The following is a 16,989-nucleotide window of genomic DNA, read 5'->3' on the forward strand; positions in this document are numbered from 1 at the left end:
TCTTTTCTGGAGCAGTTGGACCTGTTTGCCTTCTTCAAAAGATAAAAAAAAGTATTTGTAGCCACTGTCCAAGACTAAGGCTTTTTGCTATAGTATAATTATATATATATAGTGAAGGTAACTTTGAGCCAACCATGACTACTCTATATTCAGAAATTGAAATTTCTAGTCATATATACCTAAACAAGGAAAACTTGGGGTAATGGCCGTCCTAATAACAATAGCTGTTGATGTTGGTGAGGATCACACCTCTGGCTCTTCTCTATGTACCTAACACAGATCATCTCATTAAATCTGCCTTAGGCTAGCGGTGTAACACCAATGGTAGAGCACTTGTCTAATATGCCCAAGGCCCTAAGTTCAATCTACAGCCCCACAAAGTTACAAATGGGTATTATTAATCCTGTTTTACAGGTTAAGAAATTACAGCATATAGAGGTTAAGTCAGTGACCCAGATCAAACAGCTAGTAAATGATAAGACCTGGATTTCAGTATTCAGTCTGAATCCAGAACCTGCATTGCTAAGCACTATACTGTATACTTATTGTATACACAATAACTATCCATTAATTCTTCCCTAACATTGATTGCCCTGGTCAAAAAGGTTCTAGAATGCACAAATTTATGTTCAATAGCTTTCCTTTTATCTTAGTTTCTTGTTAACATTTATTTACTGATGTTTGTATCAGTACTCTCTCTGTTGGATGTTTGCTTACTGATCTGGCTGAAATTTCAATGTCTGTATATTCTGCTTTAAAATATGTCATTTTTCTCCTATCTCTAGAGCTTACCTGGGACCACCACCACCACCTCATCAGGGCCCACCCATGCACCATGTTCCTGGTCATGAAGGTCGTGGACCGCCTCCACATGACATGAGGGGAGGACCCTTAGCTGAGCCAAGACCTTTAATGGCAGAACCAAGAGGACCCATGCTAGATCAGAGGGGCCCACCTCTGGATGCCAGAGGTAAGGAGAAACTGCTTCACAATGCCAAATGGTAGCTGTGGATTGATGAAGTACTTAGGTCTCTTTAGCTCTTATATGGGACATATGTTTTAACAAGAGTCTTTCTGATTTACCTACAAATCTGATAAACTAGAAAGAAGACAGTCTTATAGATGAAGGAAGATGTGACTAGACGTTAGTAACTACACACAGGTTTGCTTGCAACTTTCTAGGTGGAAGAGATCCCCGAGGATTAGATGCACGGGGGATGGAGGCCAGAGCCATGGAAGCAAGAGGACTAGATGCCAGAGGACTGGAAGCCCGTGCCATGGAGGCCCGTGCCATGGAGGCCCGTGCCATGGAAGCCCGTGCCATGGAGGCCCGTGCCATGGAGGCTCGTGCCATGGAGGCTAGAGGCATGGACACCAGAGGCCCAGTACCTGGACCTAGAGGACCTATGCCTAGTGGAATCCAAGGTCCCAATCCAATGAACATGGGGGCAGTTGTTCCCCAGGGATCCAGACAGGTAATGCTTGTAGCATATACATAAAATCTTAATGTATTCAAGAATTGGTTACTAAGCCTGATTTTATTTTAATTTTTGTAAGTGATTTTGGTTTGTCTCCCCAGTGCAGAGTAGTCTCTGAGGTCTACATTTTCAGGTTTTTCTAAATGAAATAGCCACTAAAACTGAAACCTACAGGTTCAAGTCAGAAGACAATAAAAACAGGCCTCAGTGATGTACCCCTACCCCTACCCCGTCCCCTGCAAAAAATATAGTTGTGCAGATCTCAGGCCATTTGAAGAACTTCTACCAGGTGATTTTAATGTGTAACCCTGAGTTACAGCATTTGAGGAGCTGCATATTGGGTGTTTACGTTACAGTTCATAACAGGAGCAAAATTACAGTTATGAAGTAGCAATGAAAATTTGTGGTTGGGTCCCCACAACACGAGGAAATATATTAAAGGGTCGCAGCATTAGGAAGGTTGAGAACCACTGATAAAGATCATCTCAGAAGCCTATGTAGATTTCTTGTCATCACAGCATCTAAGTGACCAGTGACAGAAAAGGCAGTCTGCGTTTATTCTGGAGCTGCAGGTTGTCTCTTCTTTGTCTCCGTCAGTTGGTTTGCCCCAGCTGTGCCTATGGGATGCTTTGTAGTAGTCATTTCCTCACTCATCATCTCTAGTTGCTTGGGGGCATAGAATATATGTATCTTTGCAAGGCTCTATATGTTGATGCCTTCATCTTTTCATTTCTTTATTCCTATTTTCATGTGTTTCTGTTTCTTCCACTGTATTGGGGGTGGGGAGGAAAAAAGGGAGAAAGAAAAATATCAAAGCTAGAATGCAACATGTCCAGCATCCAGTTCTCTCATTTTAGAGGTTGAGAAGCTGAAGGTCAGAAAGTCAGGTGACTTGGCCAGATTCACTTAACTAAAAAAATGACAGAGCAAGAAATACAGCTTGCTTTTCTATTATGCAACTCTCTTATTATATTTGCATGTTATGTGTGTGTATAGACGTTTGCCTGGTCCTTTTTAATTTGAGATAAAAATGTGACTTTTTCTTGGTATATATAGAATAAAAATGTATTTTCTGTTGTATTTCAAGTTTTGCTTTTTAAAAAAATGTTTGTGGGCTTTGATTTTTGTTGCACCCTCTATGTTCAATAGCCTCAAAGTATACAGTTTTTATCTATCCTTTCTGTACATACTTACTGAACAGCAAGCAGTACTAGGGATATCATAGTGTAAATAGCAAAGTCTCAACATCCTGGCCGAGGAGATAGTCACCAAGTAACCATACACTCTGCTTCCGTGATTCTGCACACCACTCTATGGGGAAAGACATTGAGAATGGTGGCCAGTGTCTTGTTCTTTTATTTCTCGGCTAGTGCTTAAATGTATTACTTTTTTATGCTAGGGTTTTGGCTTGATTTTATAATGCTAAGACTCAAACCTAGAGCCTCGCAGATGATAAATAATCTACTACTGAGCTATAACCCCAGCCCAATACAGTTTGTATCAAAAGTCTATAAAACCAAGTAGATCCAAGGTAGAGAAAATAAGAACTTAATATTGATAGTTTTAGTATTTTTCAAAATTAATATATTCACTTACAAATAAATATATAAGTAAATACATATAATATTCTATAAAAGCTGTATGTTAGGAATCTCACTTCCTCCTGTATACCTCTCATTTGTGATAGATAATTGCTTCTATTAGATTATTTTTTCAGACTGAGTTTTTTTATGTTGTTGGCTAACCTGGATTTCATTATATATATATTGGGCTGGCCTTGAACTCACCAAGATCTGCCTGTCTCTGGAGTGTTTGGAGATAAGGCATACTCGACATCTGGCTTATCTGATATTTTAAGTATATCTTCTACTTTTATCCTATTTATGATTTTTGGCTTTTAAAAAAAACCTTCATATGGCCTTCATTTATCACTTTAAATCAGACTTTAAACTTCATTCAATGCATTTCGAAGCTTGTTACATAAATTTGTCTTACAAAGAGACATGCATTTGACAGTGAAAGTGCTGTAACAATTTACTCTGAGACAAAAACATAAACTGGGACTGTCTTAGGCTAACCAAGGTATATGGCCAGTCTTGCTGGTAATGCCTAGAACAGGTACTGCCGGGAACTTAAGTACCTAGTGTTAGGTAATTATTTCATACTAGTGTCTCAGATTGGTACTAATCAGTATTAGTAAATTCCCAAGTGACTACTCAGAGGTAGTTCAGATGCATAACAGATAAATTGACACAAATCCCTGAACTATTAGTATTAGTATAGGTGGAATAGTGGTGATATTTCTACACTATAAGGATGTCCCACTGCTTCTGTACCCAGTGTCTTGGGAAAAAGCTGATGCATGGGAGTATTTTCGGTATCTTAGTTACTGTTCTGTCGCTGTGAAGGGACACTATAACAATGACAACTCTTATAAAACACTTCACTGAAGGCTTGCTTACAGTTTCAGAAGTTAGTCCATTATCACCATAGCAGCAGACATAGCAGGCATGATGCTACTGGAGAAGTAGGTAAGAGCTACATCCTGATCTGAAGGCAGAGAAGGAGATACTGGGCTTATCATGGGCTTTTGAAATCTCAAAGTCCACCCCCACCTTCAGTGACAAACTTCCTCCAACAAGCCCAGACTTCATAATCTAGAATAATACTATTCCCTGGTGACTGAGCATTCAAATATATGAGTCTATAGGGACCATTCATATTCAGACCATCACATTTCACTCCCTGGCCCCCATAGGCTTGTAGCTATATCACAATACAAAAAAATGCACTCAATCCAACTTCAAAAGTTCTCCTAGTCTATAATAGTCTCAACACTGTTCCAAAGTTCAAAGTCTCTTCTGAGGCTCATAGCATTCTCTTAATTGTAAACCCTATAAAATAAAAAAGCTGATCACAGACTTCCAACATAAAATGGCACAGAATATACATTACCATTCCAAAAAGGAGGAAAGGGAACATAGCGAGGAAGCACTAGATCAAAGCAAGACCTAAAACCAGCAGGGCAAACTTCAAACTCTGTATTTCCATGTCTGATGTCAAAGTGCTCCAGATCTCCAACCTTTCAGCTCTGTTGACTAAAATGCACTTCTCTCTTTTGGGCTGGATCCGCTCCCTGTTAGCAGCTCTTCTTGGCAGATATCCTACAACTCTGGCATCTACAACATCTTGGGGTCTCCAGTGAAATTCAGTCTTCACCTTCACATTTTCATGCAATGGACTCTATGCCCCCATACAGGAACACCCTTGACACATGCCGGGCCTCAGCAGCCTTCCTTAGCTTTGGAGGGATATTAGACAACTCCTTTTTTGTATCACTGACTCTAAGCCAGAGCCACCTGTGGCAGAAGCTGCCAAGTTCAACTGCCTGGTGAAGCTGGAATTAGACTCCTTTGTTCACTTACATTTGCTTCAGATTTCTTCTTGATGGTTCCCGTTACTTCTTAAGCTTTTCTTTAATTCCTTTTCACAAGTTGAAACTTGGCTAGGCAGGGTCTTAGCCTGAACTTACCAATCCATTTATTCCATTTAGCATCAGGCTTTTCTTTAAACTTTTTATCTCCTTGAGCACTGGACTTACCTCCATTATACTTCCTGATGCTATTTTTGCTCTTAAACTATACATTTTTTTCCTTGCTCAGCTTGCTCCTTTTCATTATAGATATGCATAAGAGTGGCCATTAATAACTACATGACACAGTCAATATTTGACAGTCCCAAAATCTCTACCAAGGCCATTCATCCAAAACTGTTCAATTTAGCCTAAGGCAGATTTTTAAGACTTTAGAAACAGCTATAGTCTTTGTCAAAATCTAGGCTACTTACTAATAGTCTTCCCCCCTGAAACGTCTTGTGCTGATCCTATAGTTGAAATGTCCCTCAATATCCACTGCCTTCCATGTTCCTACTAGCCCTGTTCCCATTAAGCCTTGCTTAAAAGGATCCAACCACTTTTCTAGTTCAGAGTCTTCCATATTCCTCTGACAAAGAGCATGGTCAAGCCTGTCACAGCAATATCCCAGTCTCTGATATCAACTTCTGCCTTGGTCACTATTATTCTGCTGCTAGGAAGAGACACCATGACTACAGCAACTCTTAACATTTATTAGAGGGCTTCAGTTTCAGGGGTTTTGTCCATTATGACAGTTGGCATGGTGCTATAGAAATAGATGAGAGCTACAGCCTGGTCCACAAGCAGAAAGGGAGATGCTGATCTTAGCCTAGGCTTTTGAAACGTCAAACTCCATCCTCAGTGACACACTTCCTCCAACATGCCACACTTAATCCTTTCAAATAGTAGCATTCCCTGGTGACCACGCATTGGAATATCTAAACCTGTGGGGGCCATTCTTACTCAAAGCACCACATCAGGTAAAAGAACAAGAAGTTGCTTGAACTCTTTTAGTGGGAAAATGATGGCTATGCTTCCTGTTTTCTTAACTAAAATGAAAACAATTTAAATCACCTTTGTTCACACTCACCATGGAGATAGATTCATTATTGTCTGTTATTATGTCATAGTACTCTCCTGTGGGTATCAGCTCCCTTTATTAATGGATTGTCACCTGATTCTTCACAGTGTTGCCACATTATCTAGTTCTAACATGTGTTTTTCTCCATTCCTTCTATACTTTGCTGCTTGTAATCTGAGGAAGTAGGTGAAAAGATTTTTTTAAAGTTTTGTGTGCAAAAAATATCTAAACTCTGGGTAAGAGCCTGAGTGTGAGCATCATGTTAAGTGTTGAGCCTAACTAACAATTATAGTAGATGAATAGAGGCATTTTCTTTGAGTTCCAGTTTCTTCCAAAGGGTTGGACTCACTACCTATCTTAAATGCCAACAAATATGCTATAGTTGGATGATGTTCTTTTACTCAAGTAATATTTTTTTCTGCATTAAGCATGAAGCAATTATTGTCTCTATAGAAAAGAGAAAAAAAAACGGCTGGAGAGATGACTCTGTAGTTAACAGCACTTACTGTTGTACAAAACCTGGGTTTGGTTCTCAGCACCCACATGGTAGATCATAACCATCTATAACTCCAGTTCCAGAGGATCCAACACCCTTGTCTAGCCTACATGGAAACTAGGCATGCAGGTGGTGCACAGACATACATACCAGCAAAAAAAAAAAAAAAAAACTCATAAAAATGAATTTTTAAAAAATATTACACCATTGTTGTGTGTTCTGAGCACTTAAAATGATATTCAGGGATTTGGGTTTGTGGGCTTTTTTGGTTGGTTTGTTTGTTTGTTTTTTAAGGAATCTCTAAAAAGCAAATGTTGGGCTAATAACATCTTTTCCCCAGAGACCTTCCTATCTCCTTTCTGCCTTTCTGACACTCACCGTCTCTGGTTTATGGGATAGAATTCTTTGAGAATAGCTATCATTGTATGATTGAACTAGAGGTAGGCCATGCATGGTCTTGTGAATGCAGCTTCGCCAGCAGAGCAATATACAGTTGTTTAAAATCTCTTAGCTTTACTTAGGTTTCCTCTGAGCATTAATTTCTCCAGTGTTCATAGTTTTCCCTGTGCTTATTGGGCTAAGTTTTGTTAATTTGATGCCCCTTTCCTGTACTGTGTATTACTTGTTAATGATGTTGGGCCTGTTATAAGCAAGTATGTGGATCTGTGGCTAAACACTGCCTTTGGCTGGTCTTTAAATCATTCTCTTTTTACTCTTGTCAAGATTGTTAATTGTATTGAGATTCCTTGGATGTCAGGAATTCTGTATGTTCTTTCCTTTCTTTGTACACATAGGTACCAGTCATGCAGGGAGCAGGCATGCAAGGAGCAAGCATGCAAGGTGGAAGCCAGCCTGGTGGCTTTAGTCCTGGACAGAGCCAAGTCACACCCCAGGATCATGAGAAGGTAAGCAACACTATCCGACTGCCTCCCTGCACACAAATCTAGTCTTTTTGATCTTTTCGCAGTTACCGTGAAGATCCTGGGTCTTCAAAATCCCTTTGGAGGTGATGTTTACTCTAACTTGGTACTCTTTAATGAATTTGGCTGAGCATTTTGGGGACCTGCTCCTAAAGTTTTTAAGTGAATATAACTGGCAACTTATTTTATATTTCAGACTCATCTAAAAATGGCAGATTTTTTCTGTGCAAGCCAACTGACCTGAAAATCCAAGCTCCTTTCTGTCCCCTCCTCTACCATTTCTACCCAATCCCTACAGAAACAATAGCAGATTGACCACAAGTATATCTTTCTGTTGCTATACTTGGCTGTTGTTGGGAGCTTGTGTCTGGTGGAAAGGCTTAAAGTTGTGAAAGAGGGAAACTCAAACTAGGACTCAAAACTTAAGAGTTCCCAAGGCTCGCAAATACCATCTTAATCTGTAGGAACTTTGAGTTCCTGAGCTGTCTGTTTGCATCATGTAATCTTAGATATTTTCATTTATTCTTATGTTATTCATTGTGCTTTTCTTACCAGATTTTCTTTCTTTTGGCCTGCAGTTTGTTTTTGTGTGTGAGAGTATGCAATATCCTCCCTTTTCCCATTTTGCTTCATATCCCATGACAGTAGCCTTTTGGACAGAAGCTGGTGATGTTTTTGTTTCATTTGGTTTTCTGGCTCGTCCTGGAAACTCACAACTCTCCTTTCCTCTGCGCAGGCTGCTTTGATTATGCAGGTCCTTCAGCTCACTGCAGATCAGATTGCCATGCTGCCTCCTGAGCAAAGACAGAGTATCCTAATCTTAAAGGAACAGATACAGAAATCCACTGGGGCACCTTGAAAGGTGAGCGGGCGGACGGAGTGGCACCTGGGCAGGACTAGGTGCTTCTGTATTTAAAGTGCTAGCTTCAGCCTTTGACAACATTATGTTCCTGAGACCCTCAGACTTCATTAGGTTCTCTTTACCCTTCGGTAGTCAGTGCCCCTGGAGATAGGGTAAGGCTATAGAACATTTGCTCAGCCTTATGGAATAGTGAAATTATTATGTCGGTTTCCTAAACTCAATGACACAGGAACGCAGAAAGTTAAAGGAAGGGCCAGTGAGATGGCTTAGCAGCTAAAAGTGCCAAATCTCTTGCCAGTTCTGATGAAATGAGTTTGAGCCACAGAAGTTACATGGTAGAAAAGAGAACTGACTCTTCTCAATCTGTGTCCTCTGACACACACAGCTCATGTGCACCCAAATATAATAAATAAATGTAAGGGAAAGAAAAGGAAGAAGGAAGAAAGAGAGGTTGATAAAGGTGAAGGGCCTGCTTCCTGAATGCTCTCTCATACCCCAATAGAACTCAGCCCTTGTAATGAACATTTGATGGCTCACTGTTACAAGCCATTTCATTTCAAGTTTGGCTTGTGTTACTCTATAACCAGTTGTTTTCCTCCTGACCTTTCCTTCAAAATAGAGGAAATACAAAGCATTTCAATAAAATGTACTCTTTAGGCTTCTAATATTTGTTCTATAATAATTTTGTGTATGTGTGAAACTGGGTCACTTATAGCCCAGACCAGCCTCGATCTCACTATGTAGCTAGTGATGGCCATAAACTTGTGATCTTCCTGATTCCACTTTCCGAGTGGTGATGACAGGCGTACAGTGCCACACTCTGCATTTGAGATCAAACCTGGGATCCATGTGTTTGAAGCATATTCTATACCAGCTGAGCTACATATTGGCCCTTGTAGCATTTTGATGGTTCACTATTACAAGCCATTTAAAGTAGTAGTTGTCCCTGTCACCATCAGTTTCTAAAGATTTATTTCTTATATGTAAGTACACTGTAGCTGTCTTCAGACACTCCAGAAGAGGGTGTCAGATCTCATTACAGATGGTTGTGAGCCACCATGTGCTTGCTGGGAATTGAACTCAGGACCTCTGGAAGAGCAGTCAGTGCTCTTAACCGCTGAGCCATCTCTCCAGCCCAAGTTTCTTTACATCATAACGATGACTGTATACTATCATTATTTTTCTTGTTCATCAGTCAGGTAAGGAGGATCCAAGTGCATTGCCAGACACATGTAATCATGTGACCAAACTCGCTGTAGAAATATTGTTGTGTTTTTTTAAAGTATTTCCCAACATCTTTTTATATTGTAAACAATTCTGTTCTCTGAAGGCAATTTTAAATGTATATTGTCCCAGTACTTGTTATAATGTCTTTTTGGAACTTTTACTTTACCTACATGTCTTAAAATTCCCACATACATGTTACCATGTAACAATGAACTCATTTATGATAATTGGCGGTCTTACTAACTATGCTATAGTTCATATTTGTACCTTTAAAGCTTCCAAACTGCAAATATGCATGTTATTTTACTGAGACTTTAAATGCCTGAACTATAATTGGATCATAACTAGACATTTAGTATATTCTATTTTACCTTTTCCCCATATATCCCAAACATTTCATTTTCTTCATTAAAAATATGGACTGTAATATTCATAGCAATTTACTTTTTAAAAATTATGTCAAAGAAGGCATTCTTTGCAGTACAAGAAAATTACTGGTTTTAGAAAGTTCTTCATTGTATACTCTCAATTATCTCTCATTTGCCTTGCATTCTGACCTTGGGGCAAGATTTTACTTTTTTTTAATTTTAACCTCTTGAAATGATTATAGTTTCATAGGACATCGGGAAACTAATACAAAGGGCCTCATGTTCCTTCTCACAGTGATTACATCTTACACCTTTGTTTTGTAGTATAAGGCCAGGCAGGTGTCCTTGGTATATTACTGTGAACTAGACTGCAGACAGTAGTGAGTTTTTACAACTGTGAGGGTGGTAATTTATCCCAGTGGGTGTAGAAGCACAACTGTGATTTTATGTGAGCCAACCCTCTCTTGGCTGAAGCAGTGGCTTTCCATCCTAAACTGACTTGACTCCTCCTTATCATCCCGGACGGGATAGGTTACCACCATTAGAGATAAGTACTTCTTGACCTAGAGAGATAGCTCAGTGCCCAAAGTGCTTGGGCATTTACCCAGTGGACGCACCTGAGGAGTACTTGAGCAGCCAAGTTCAAACCCTAGAACCAACATGAAAAGTTGGGTATGGTGACACATTCTGGTAATCTTAGAGGGGGAGGGGGAGACAGGAACATCTTTGGCACTTACTGACCAGCCGGCCTAAACCTAATCAGTAAGCCCTAGACCCCAATGAAACAGCCAGTCTCAAAAACCCAGGTGGATGGTCTTCCTAAGGGTCATTATCACTTGACGTTGACTTGGTGGACCTGTGGCTTCTGCCCTCATATGTACATGCACACATATGAGAGAGGTAATTTTGAAGTAGGGGAAATTTACCTATCTATGGTATATTTGTCAGTTTTATGTTATTGCAACTTTAGAAAGTCGTATACCACTGTCATTCCATGGGTAGAGATCAGAGATGCTTCTGCACATCCCATAATGATACCTAGGCTACCTCCCTCACTCCTTCTTACATGTGAGCACCCCTCACTCCTTACAAGTGAGAACTTTGTTTGAATATGTCCATATAATGCTAAGGTTGAGAAACCCTGCTGCAAAGGATGATGGGGAAACATGACAAGAGTCAAGCTATTTGATGGTTGGCACATCCTCTCTTCCCTTAGTCCCTTTTTGTTCTGGGGGGCGGGGGGGCGAGTTCTCCTGGTGTTTAGAAAAGAGAAGTCCACTTACAGCTTTCTCCCAAATTTGTCTTACAGGTTCTCAAAAATAGCTGGCAACAAATCTGGATATGTAATTCCATAACATTTTTGAAATTTTGAAAACATAATGACGTCTGCATCCGAACCTCCCCGGATGAGCCAGATGGTGCCAGGTGGAGGTCTTGCATCGCCATTGCTCCAAAGGAAAGCAGTTTATTCTGTTGTCGTAGTGTGTATATTTTCTGTGACATTAAATAAACTTTGAACACAAGTTTAACATACTACAAATTGATATACATAATCGTTTTGCTTTTAAGAAGCTAACAGCAAGGATGTAAGCTTAACTGTGATTTCTAACGTACTGCAGTATCATTCTTTAATCTTACATTGCCATAGCTCTATTCTTACTTTAGCATAAGCATTTATTCTTCTTAATGATACTTGAGAATTTCTCAGAAACAATGTTTTCAGGAACTTTGATTTTTTGTTGAATTTGCTTTCAGTAAAGTAATAACACTTTACCCCTTGAAAACTTTCTAGAGTCTCAGAGCTTTCTGGGAGGAAAAAAAAAGCATGTGGTTAGAACTAAAAATGATCAGAAGGCCAACAAGCGAAGAGCGTACCACAACGTGTGTTTGCCTCCAGAAATGCCAGTTATCCAAGTGTGTTGTTTGGTCAGTAGCAGCTGTGAACATACATAGGACAAAGGCTCTTCTGGCACTGGTTTGAGTGTGTGTCAACAATGCAAAAGATTGTCGTAAAGCTCTTCTGTCTAGGTAGCCCGCTTTACAAGTTTAAAAAGCCACTGGTTTTCCACATGATCACATTTAATAAAGAAAACCAAGTGAATAAAATATATTCCAATCTTTCAGAAAATCACAAAGCTTTCAGCCCTATCATCTTAACTAAATCCATTCCAAGAACTTCAAACATAAAACCCTAAAACTTTGACATTTTCAAGTCTTTTAAGAGGACCAAGTATAGAGCACCGGACCGCAAACCGCCCCTTATGGTTGCCTGCTTCTTGCCAAGTACGACCAACTTGGAAGGCGATTAGTGCCATTAGCCTGTGCTAACCTGCAGGTTGCCTTGCCTTTTGTTCTCCCACAGTGGCATTAAGGAGGAACTTGGTTTCTCTCCACCAGTTCGACCTCAAGACATTTGAAGAGTTGCCTTAATAATTATTAAGTTTACTAGCATTAATTGTAAGCTTATTTGTATTCCCAGATCCCTACCCTCTACATTAGGATTATGGGCAGGTGAATTAAAATCACTACTTAAGGCATAAAAAGCATAGTAGTACATTGCTTACATGCCAAGAAAAAGAAAGCAAAGATATTAAAATTGAAGGATTTTTCTCCATATATTTTTAATGAAAATTTGCTGGATATGTCATATTATAACCTGTCAAGAAAAATATAAAACAAGCACTCCTGCCTGCCTATTCTACTCATGCCCAGTTCAATCCTGATGTTAATTATGCATGCACTTCTTTGTCATTACCTTTTGTGCCTCCTGCAGAAGCAGTCCTTGCTGTGTTGATTTTGGCAGCTGTCTTGACTTAAAAGCACCAGTGTATTTAGATGCAGAGACCAAGAGCAAAGTATTTCTAGTGAGGAACTTGGGTTTTACACAACCAATTCCAAATCAAGATAAGTGAAGCTGAAGTGAGTTGGGAAACAGTTGTCTAGTAGAAACCATGTCCTGGAAAGCCAGCACATTTTCCCAAAGCCTCAGTAAACTTAATTTGCTTAGCAGGCATTCAGGTGAATAAATTGACAAGAGCAATGGCATCCCAATTCATCACTATGGAAACACTCATCAGTGGTTGGTTGGTTTGTTTGCTGTTATTTTTTACTGTTGTAATAATACAGTTAGCTACCCCACGTTCATGATCTGCCTTTATTATGTTCAAAACTAGATAATTGAAAACAAAAATGTGTTCACTTTTGATTAATTAATGGTACAAATTAGATGGTCTAGTGCTAACTCTATAGATTCATTCTGCTAAATGTCTGAGGTCAACTGCCTGAGTACAATGAAGTGTGGAGTTTTCTTTCTCCCTGAAGAGCCTGCACCTTTGCGTGTAATTCACCTTAACTAACATCCCAGAGCCAGTGTGCTTATTGTCCTGGTTGATAGGAAAAATCAACATTTTTGTAGGAAAAAGAATGACATTTAGTGAATGATTCCTGATTGAGTAAGACCTGGAAAATAGCCAAAATTATAACTTTTTTTCTTTTTATAATACATTCATTAACAAACTCCTTTAACAACAACAACAAAAAGCATAAAAGAGCTTCAGTTCAATTATCCCATGATGTACGTCAGGCCTTTCCAGTTATTCCAAACAATACAAAGTGACAATATAGTTGGCTTCTAACTATAATACAAATTTGATTACAGTTAATATACTTAAGATATTACTAGGAAATTGTTCAATAAACAAAAAGGAAAGTCAATTATTTTGACAAAGTAATGTGTAAATTGTTGGTCACACTGGATTAGCTCATGTGTAACAATGTACTTAGTGGGTGATATGGGAGTGGGAAGCTTGGTCGTTCTATGTTGTTTATTTATGATTGTTGTTTTGTCGTGGATTCAATAAATATTTTAAAAGTCACCCTACTTAGAAATCTTTTGTGAGGGACAGGTGGGAGGGAAGATTATCAACCAAGACACCTGAAGTTAAATTGTGCAAGTGGCAACCAGCAAAATTCAGCTAAAGGCAGGTTTCCCAGAAGGATTTACAATCCCCCCAGTAAAAAAACAATTCATGTGTTTTGCAGTTGTGAATTATGCAGCTCTCAGGTTGGCAAAGCCCATGTATGGTCAAACTTTTACGTTGGGAGTGAAGGCCTTGTGAGGCAAAGGGTTATCTAGTAACTGCCCCCAAGTTAGTGAAGAGAAAAGGAAAGTGTAGAGGCACTACTGTGCTGCTTCCTCCAAGTCAGAACGTTTCTTTGTTGAAGTAGAACTGAACCTTCCGAGGATCCAGACTTGAGTATCGCTGACAGCATTTGCGCAGGCTTTTTGACAAAGTCCGAGGGCCACATAAGAAAACCCCCACCACAGACCTGTAAGAATAAGCAGTAGTAATTACTTGGATGCAATTGTGAGCTGAAAGCAGTGGAAATGTAGAACAGCCTCTGCTACTCCCAACAATTTCCATGAAAAACGCACTTGGTGATTGGGTCCATCATGGTTTTGTCCTGAAACAGGGCAGGCTGGGGTCACAAGGACCTAGCACTCTTAGGAGCTATTGGTAGTAATGGTTGCTGGGAAAATGAGAGCCATTTTATCATTTTCTCCAGTGTAGCCACTGGTACCTAGCCAATGCTCCTGGAAGCAGGCCTAATTAAACCCAAAGGTCACCAAAAGGGAGCAAAAAACCTTGAAAGTAGAAGAGGGATGAGTAAAAGAAATCAGGAGTGAGAAGGGGCACAAGAAAAAGAGGGCCATAGGAAGTGAATAAGATAAAAATCCAAGTGGTCAGCCCTGAAATCATACACATACAAATAACATTAAATGAACTAGGCAGGTTATGTTTCTATATTTAAGGGAAAGGGATATATACACATATATATGTGATATATGTTATCACAAATATATATTTTTATATACATGATATAAGGCTATATATATACATGTGTATGTATATATATATACATACATTTGTGTGTATATATATATATATATATATATATATATATATGAGGCCTTGAAAGAGAGGGATACATGGGAGGAGTTGGGGAAATGATATAATTTCAATTTCAAAAAATATGTTATGGACATAGGAAAATATAATGAAACATGTATAATTAATATGCACTGAGAAAAACTTAAATTCAGTTGTTAAAATTCTACTTTCTTCCAAGTCAATTTTTTCTTAAACTTTTTATTCCCAAGTCTTAAATATGCTCTCAGCCTCCTCCATTTTATTGAGAACACAAGAGATGTGGTGCAATAAATACCATTGTTAAGTGATATGCACTGTGGTAGAGGCAGGATAGAAAGATGGGAATGTAAGGGGCGTAAGCAGGGAAAGAAGCCCCTCCCCCTGAGATCTAGTTTGCCTTTCATACTAAGTGAAGAAACCTCCGCCCAAATGATGAAGCCAAAATGACCTACTGAAATACTGCACGTTTTTCTAAAGACGTGGCCAACAGGAATACTGAAGCAATGGATGGACTATGCTTACTTAGGACTAGAGTGGCTGTCACCTTGACTTTGGCTATATACACTCCTGTATCTCATAGCTCATAAAGGAACCTGACAACATCATTTACAAAAGAAAAACACTTAAGAAAAATAAATAAGCTCAGGTGTTTTCTATCCAATTTTTAAACTTCCCCTAAAATTTAGTCTTCCCTTAACCATTAAACCATGTCAATTACCTAGGGATGTAACCTTACCCTAGGACAGGATTCTGTGTATAGTCATTGTCAAGAAACCTAGATACAACTCTCTTGAGAAGCCTGTGTCTATGTCGTGGGATTGTACTGTCCTTGTTCTATATGCTTCGCTAAGTACTTACACTCTGTTTCATTTTGCCTGGTCTCCAAATTCTTTTCTGCCAAATAATCAAGGATTTGTCTTCCTGAATGGAAGTCTCTAAGGGGAACAGGTTGGTCCATCTGAGCTACTGCAGGCAGATCCAGTCTGCCTGGCCAACTCTGACATCCCAGCTCACAGCCTTTTGAAAAGGAGAATAAAAATAGCACTTACCTTGCAGGGTTGTTCTAAGAATTAAAAACATAAAGTAAATGGATGAGTATGGGGCACACAGGAAGTGCGCTTGAGCTAACTGCTATATAAACTAGCTTTTGTGGACCTAGTCCCACCCCAAACTTTGATGTGCCTGTGAAGGTGGTTCTCCAAAGCCAAGCTTTCTAATTACACCATGGATCTCAACTTCTCCCAACCTCTCTCCTCTTTTTAAACCTAATTATGGTGTAATCCACGTACCATAAAGTGCACCCTTTGAACTGTACAATTAGTGCTTTTCGCTATAACCACAGTTATGAAACCATCATCACTAATTCCATCCCCCTTAATGGAACCTGTCTACATTAGAGTCCACTGATTTCTTCCCAGCCATATCACCTATCCTACATAGTCACTGAGCAACTTTCTCTACATGTATTACCATACCGTGAATGGCCTTCTCTTTCTAATAATTTGTAGCATTTAAAAATGATGTACACATGTAGGAGCTGGGGCATGTTCTGTGTGTCTGCAAAGTCCCAAGGAGGTATCAGATTCTCTGAAGTTGAAGTTACAGAAAGTTGTGATAGGCATTGAACTCAGGTCCTCGCGAAGAACAGCAAACACCACTGAGCTGTATTGTCAACCCCCCTCTAGTTTCTTTTATTCAGCATAATACCTTCAAAGTTAACCCATGGTATTGCATGTGTCAGTACTTGAAAGAAGTATTCTTTATAGATGAATAAAATCCCATTCTCTGTTCACCACATCTGGTGATAGAAAGAAAGTCAGGTGGTTTTCACTTTGGGTTATTATAAGTAAATAGCTGCTGTGTACATGCATGTGGAAATTTGTGTGTGTGTGTGTGTGTGTGTGTGAGAGAGAGAGAGAGAGAGAGAGAGAGAGAGAGATGTCATTTCTCTTGGGTATTTATCAAGGAGCTAGATTTTTGGACCGTGTGGGTCTCTGTCTAATACTTTGAAGAACTGTTGAAAGTTTTCTCTAGGAGTTGCAGTCTCGCATCCCTATATAACCAATATAGACTCCAGAAAATCAAATAACCCCATTAAAAAATGGGGCTCAGAACTGAACACAGAATTCTCACCTGAGGAATACCGAATGGCAGAGAAGCACCTGAAAAAATGTTCAACATCCTTAATCATCAGGGAAATGCAAATCAAAACAA

General features: G+C 39.3%; 2 protein-coding genes across 10 annotated transcripts in view; one reads left to right on the top strand and one right to left on the bottom strand.

The window, feature by feature from the left end:
• The window catches only part of Cstf2 (cleavage stimulation factor subunit 2), a 27,626-nt gene extending 13,913 nt beyond the window's left edge, over positions 1 to 13,713 (top strand). For 4 of the 7 annotated variants that reach the window (XM_029473386.1, XM_029473385.1, XM_029473387.1 and 1 more), the window contains 5 exons: positions 786 to 970; positions 1,183 to 1,475; positions 7,262 to 7,372; positions 8,124 to 8,249; positions 11,154 to 13,713. In XM_029473386.1, the coding sequence (XP_029329246.1) occupies positions 786 to 970; positions 1,183 to 1,475; positions 7,262 to 7,372; positions 8,124 to 8,246 (712 nt within the window). In that variant the 3' untranslated portion in view covers positions 8,247 to 8,249; positions 11,154 to 13,713. The remainder of the gene's footprint in view (positions 1 to 785; positions 971 to 1,182; positions 1,476 to 7,261; positions 7,373 to 8,123; positions 8,250 to 11,153) is intronic. The other 3 variants (XM_021153338.2, XM_021153337.2, XM_029473388.1) reach the window with 2 other exon arrangements.
• The window catches only part of Nox1 (NADPH oxidase 1), a 27,276-nt gene continuing 23,598 nt past the window's right edge, over positions 13,312 to 16,989 (bottom strand). For 2 of the 3 annotated variants that reach the window (XM_029473390.1, XM_029473391.1), the window contains exon 12: positions 14,047 to 14,173. In XM_029473390.1, the coding sequence (XP_029329250.1) occupies positions 14,047 to 14,173 (127 nt within the window). Of the gene's footprint in view, positions 14,174 to 16,989 lie in introns of all 3 variants that reach the window. The other variant, XM_021153339.2, reaches the window with a different exon arrangement.

The sequence above is a fragment of the Mus caroli genome, chromosome X (genome assembly GCF_900094665.2).
Source record: "Mus caroli chromosome X, CAROLI_EIJ_v1.1, whole genome shotgun sequence".
In the NCBI taxonomy this organism is placed as follows: domain Eukaryota; kingdom Metazoa; phylum Chordata; class Mammalia; order Rodentia; family Muridae; genus Mus; species Mus caroli.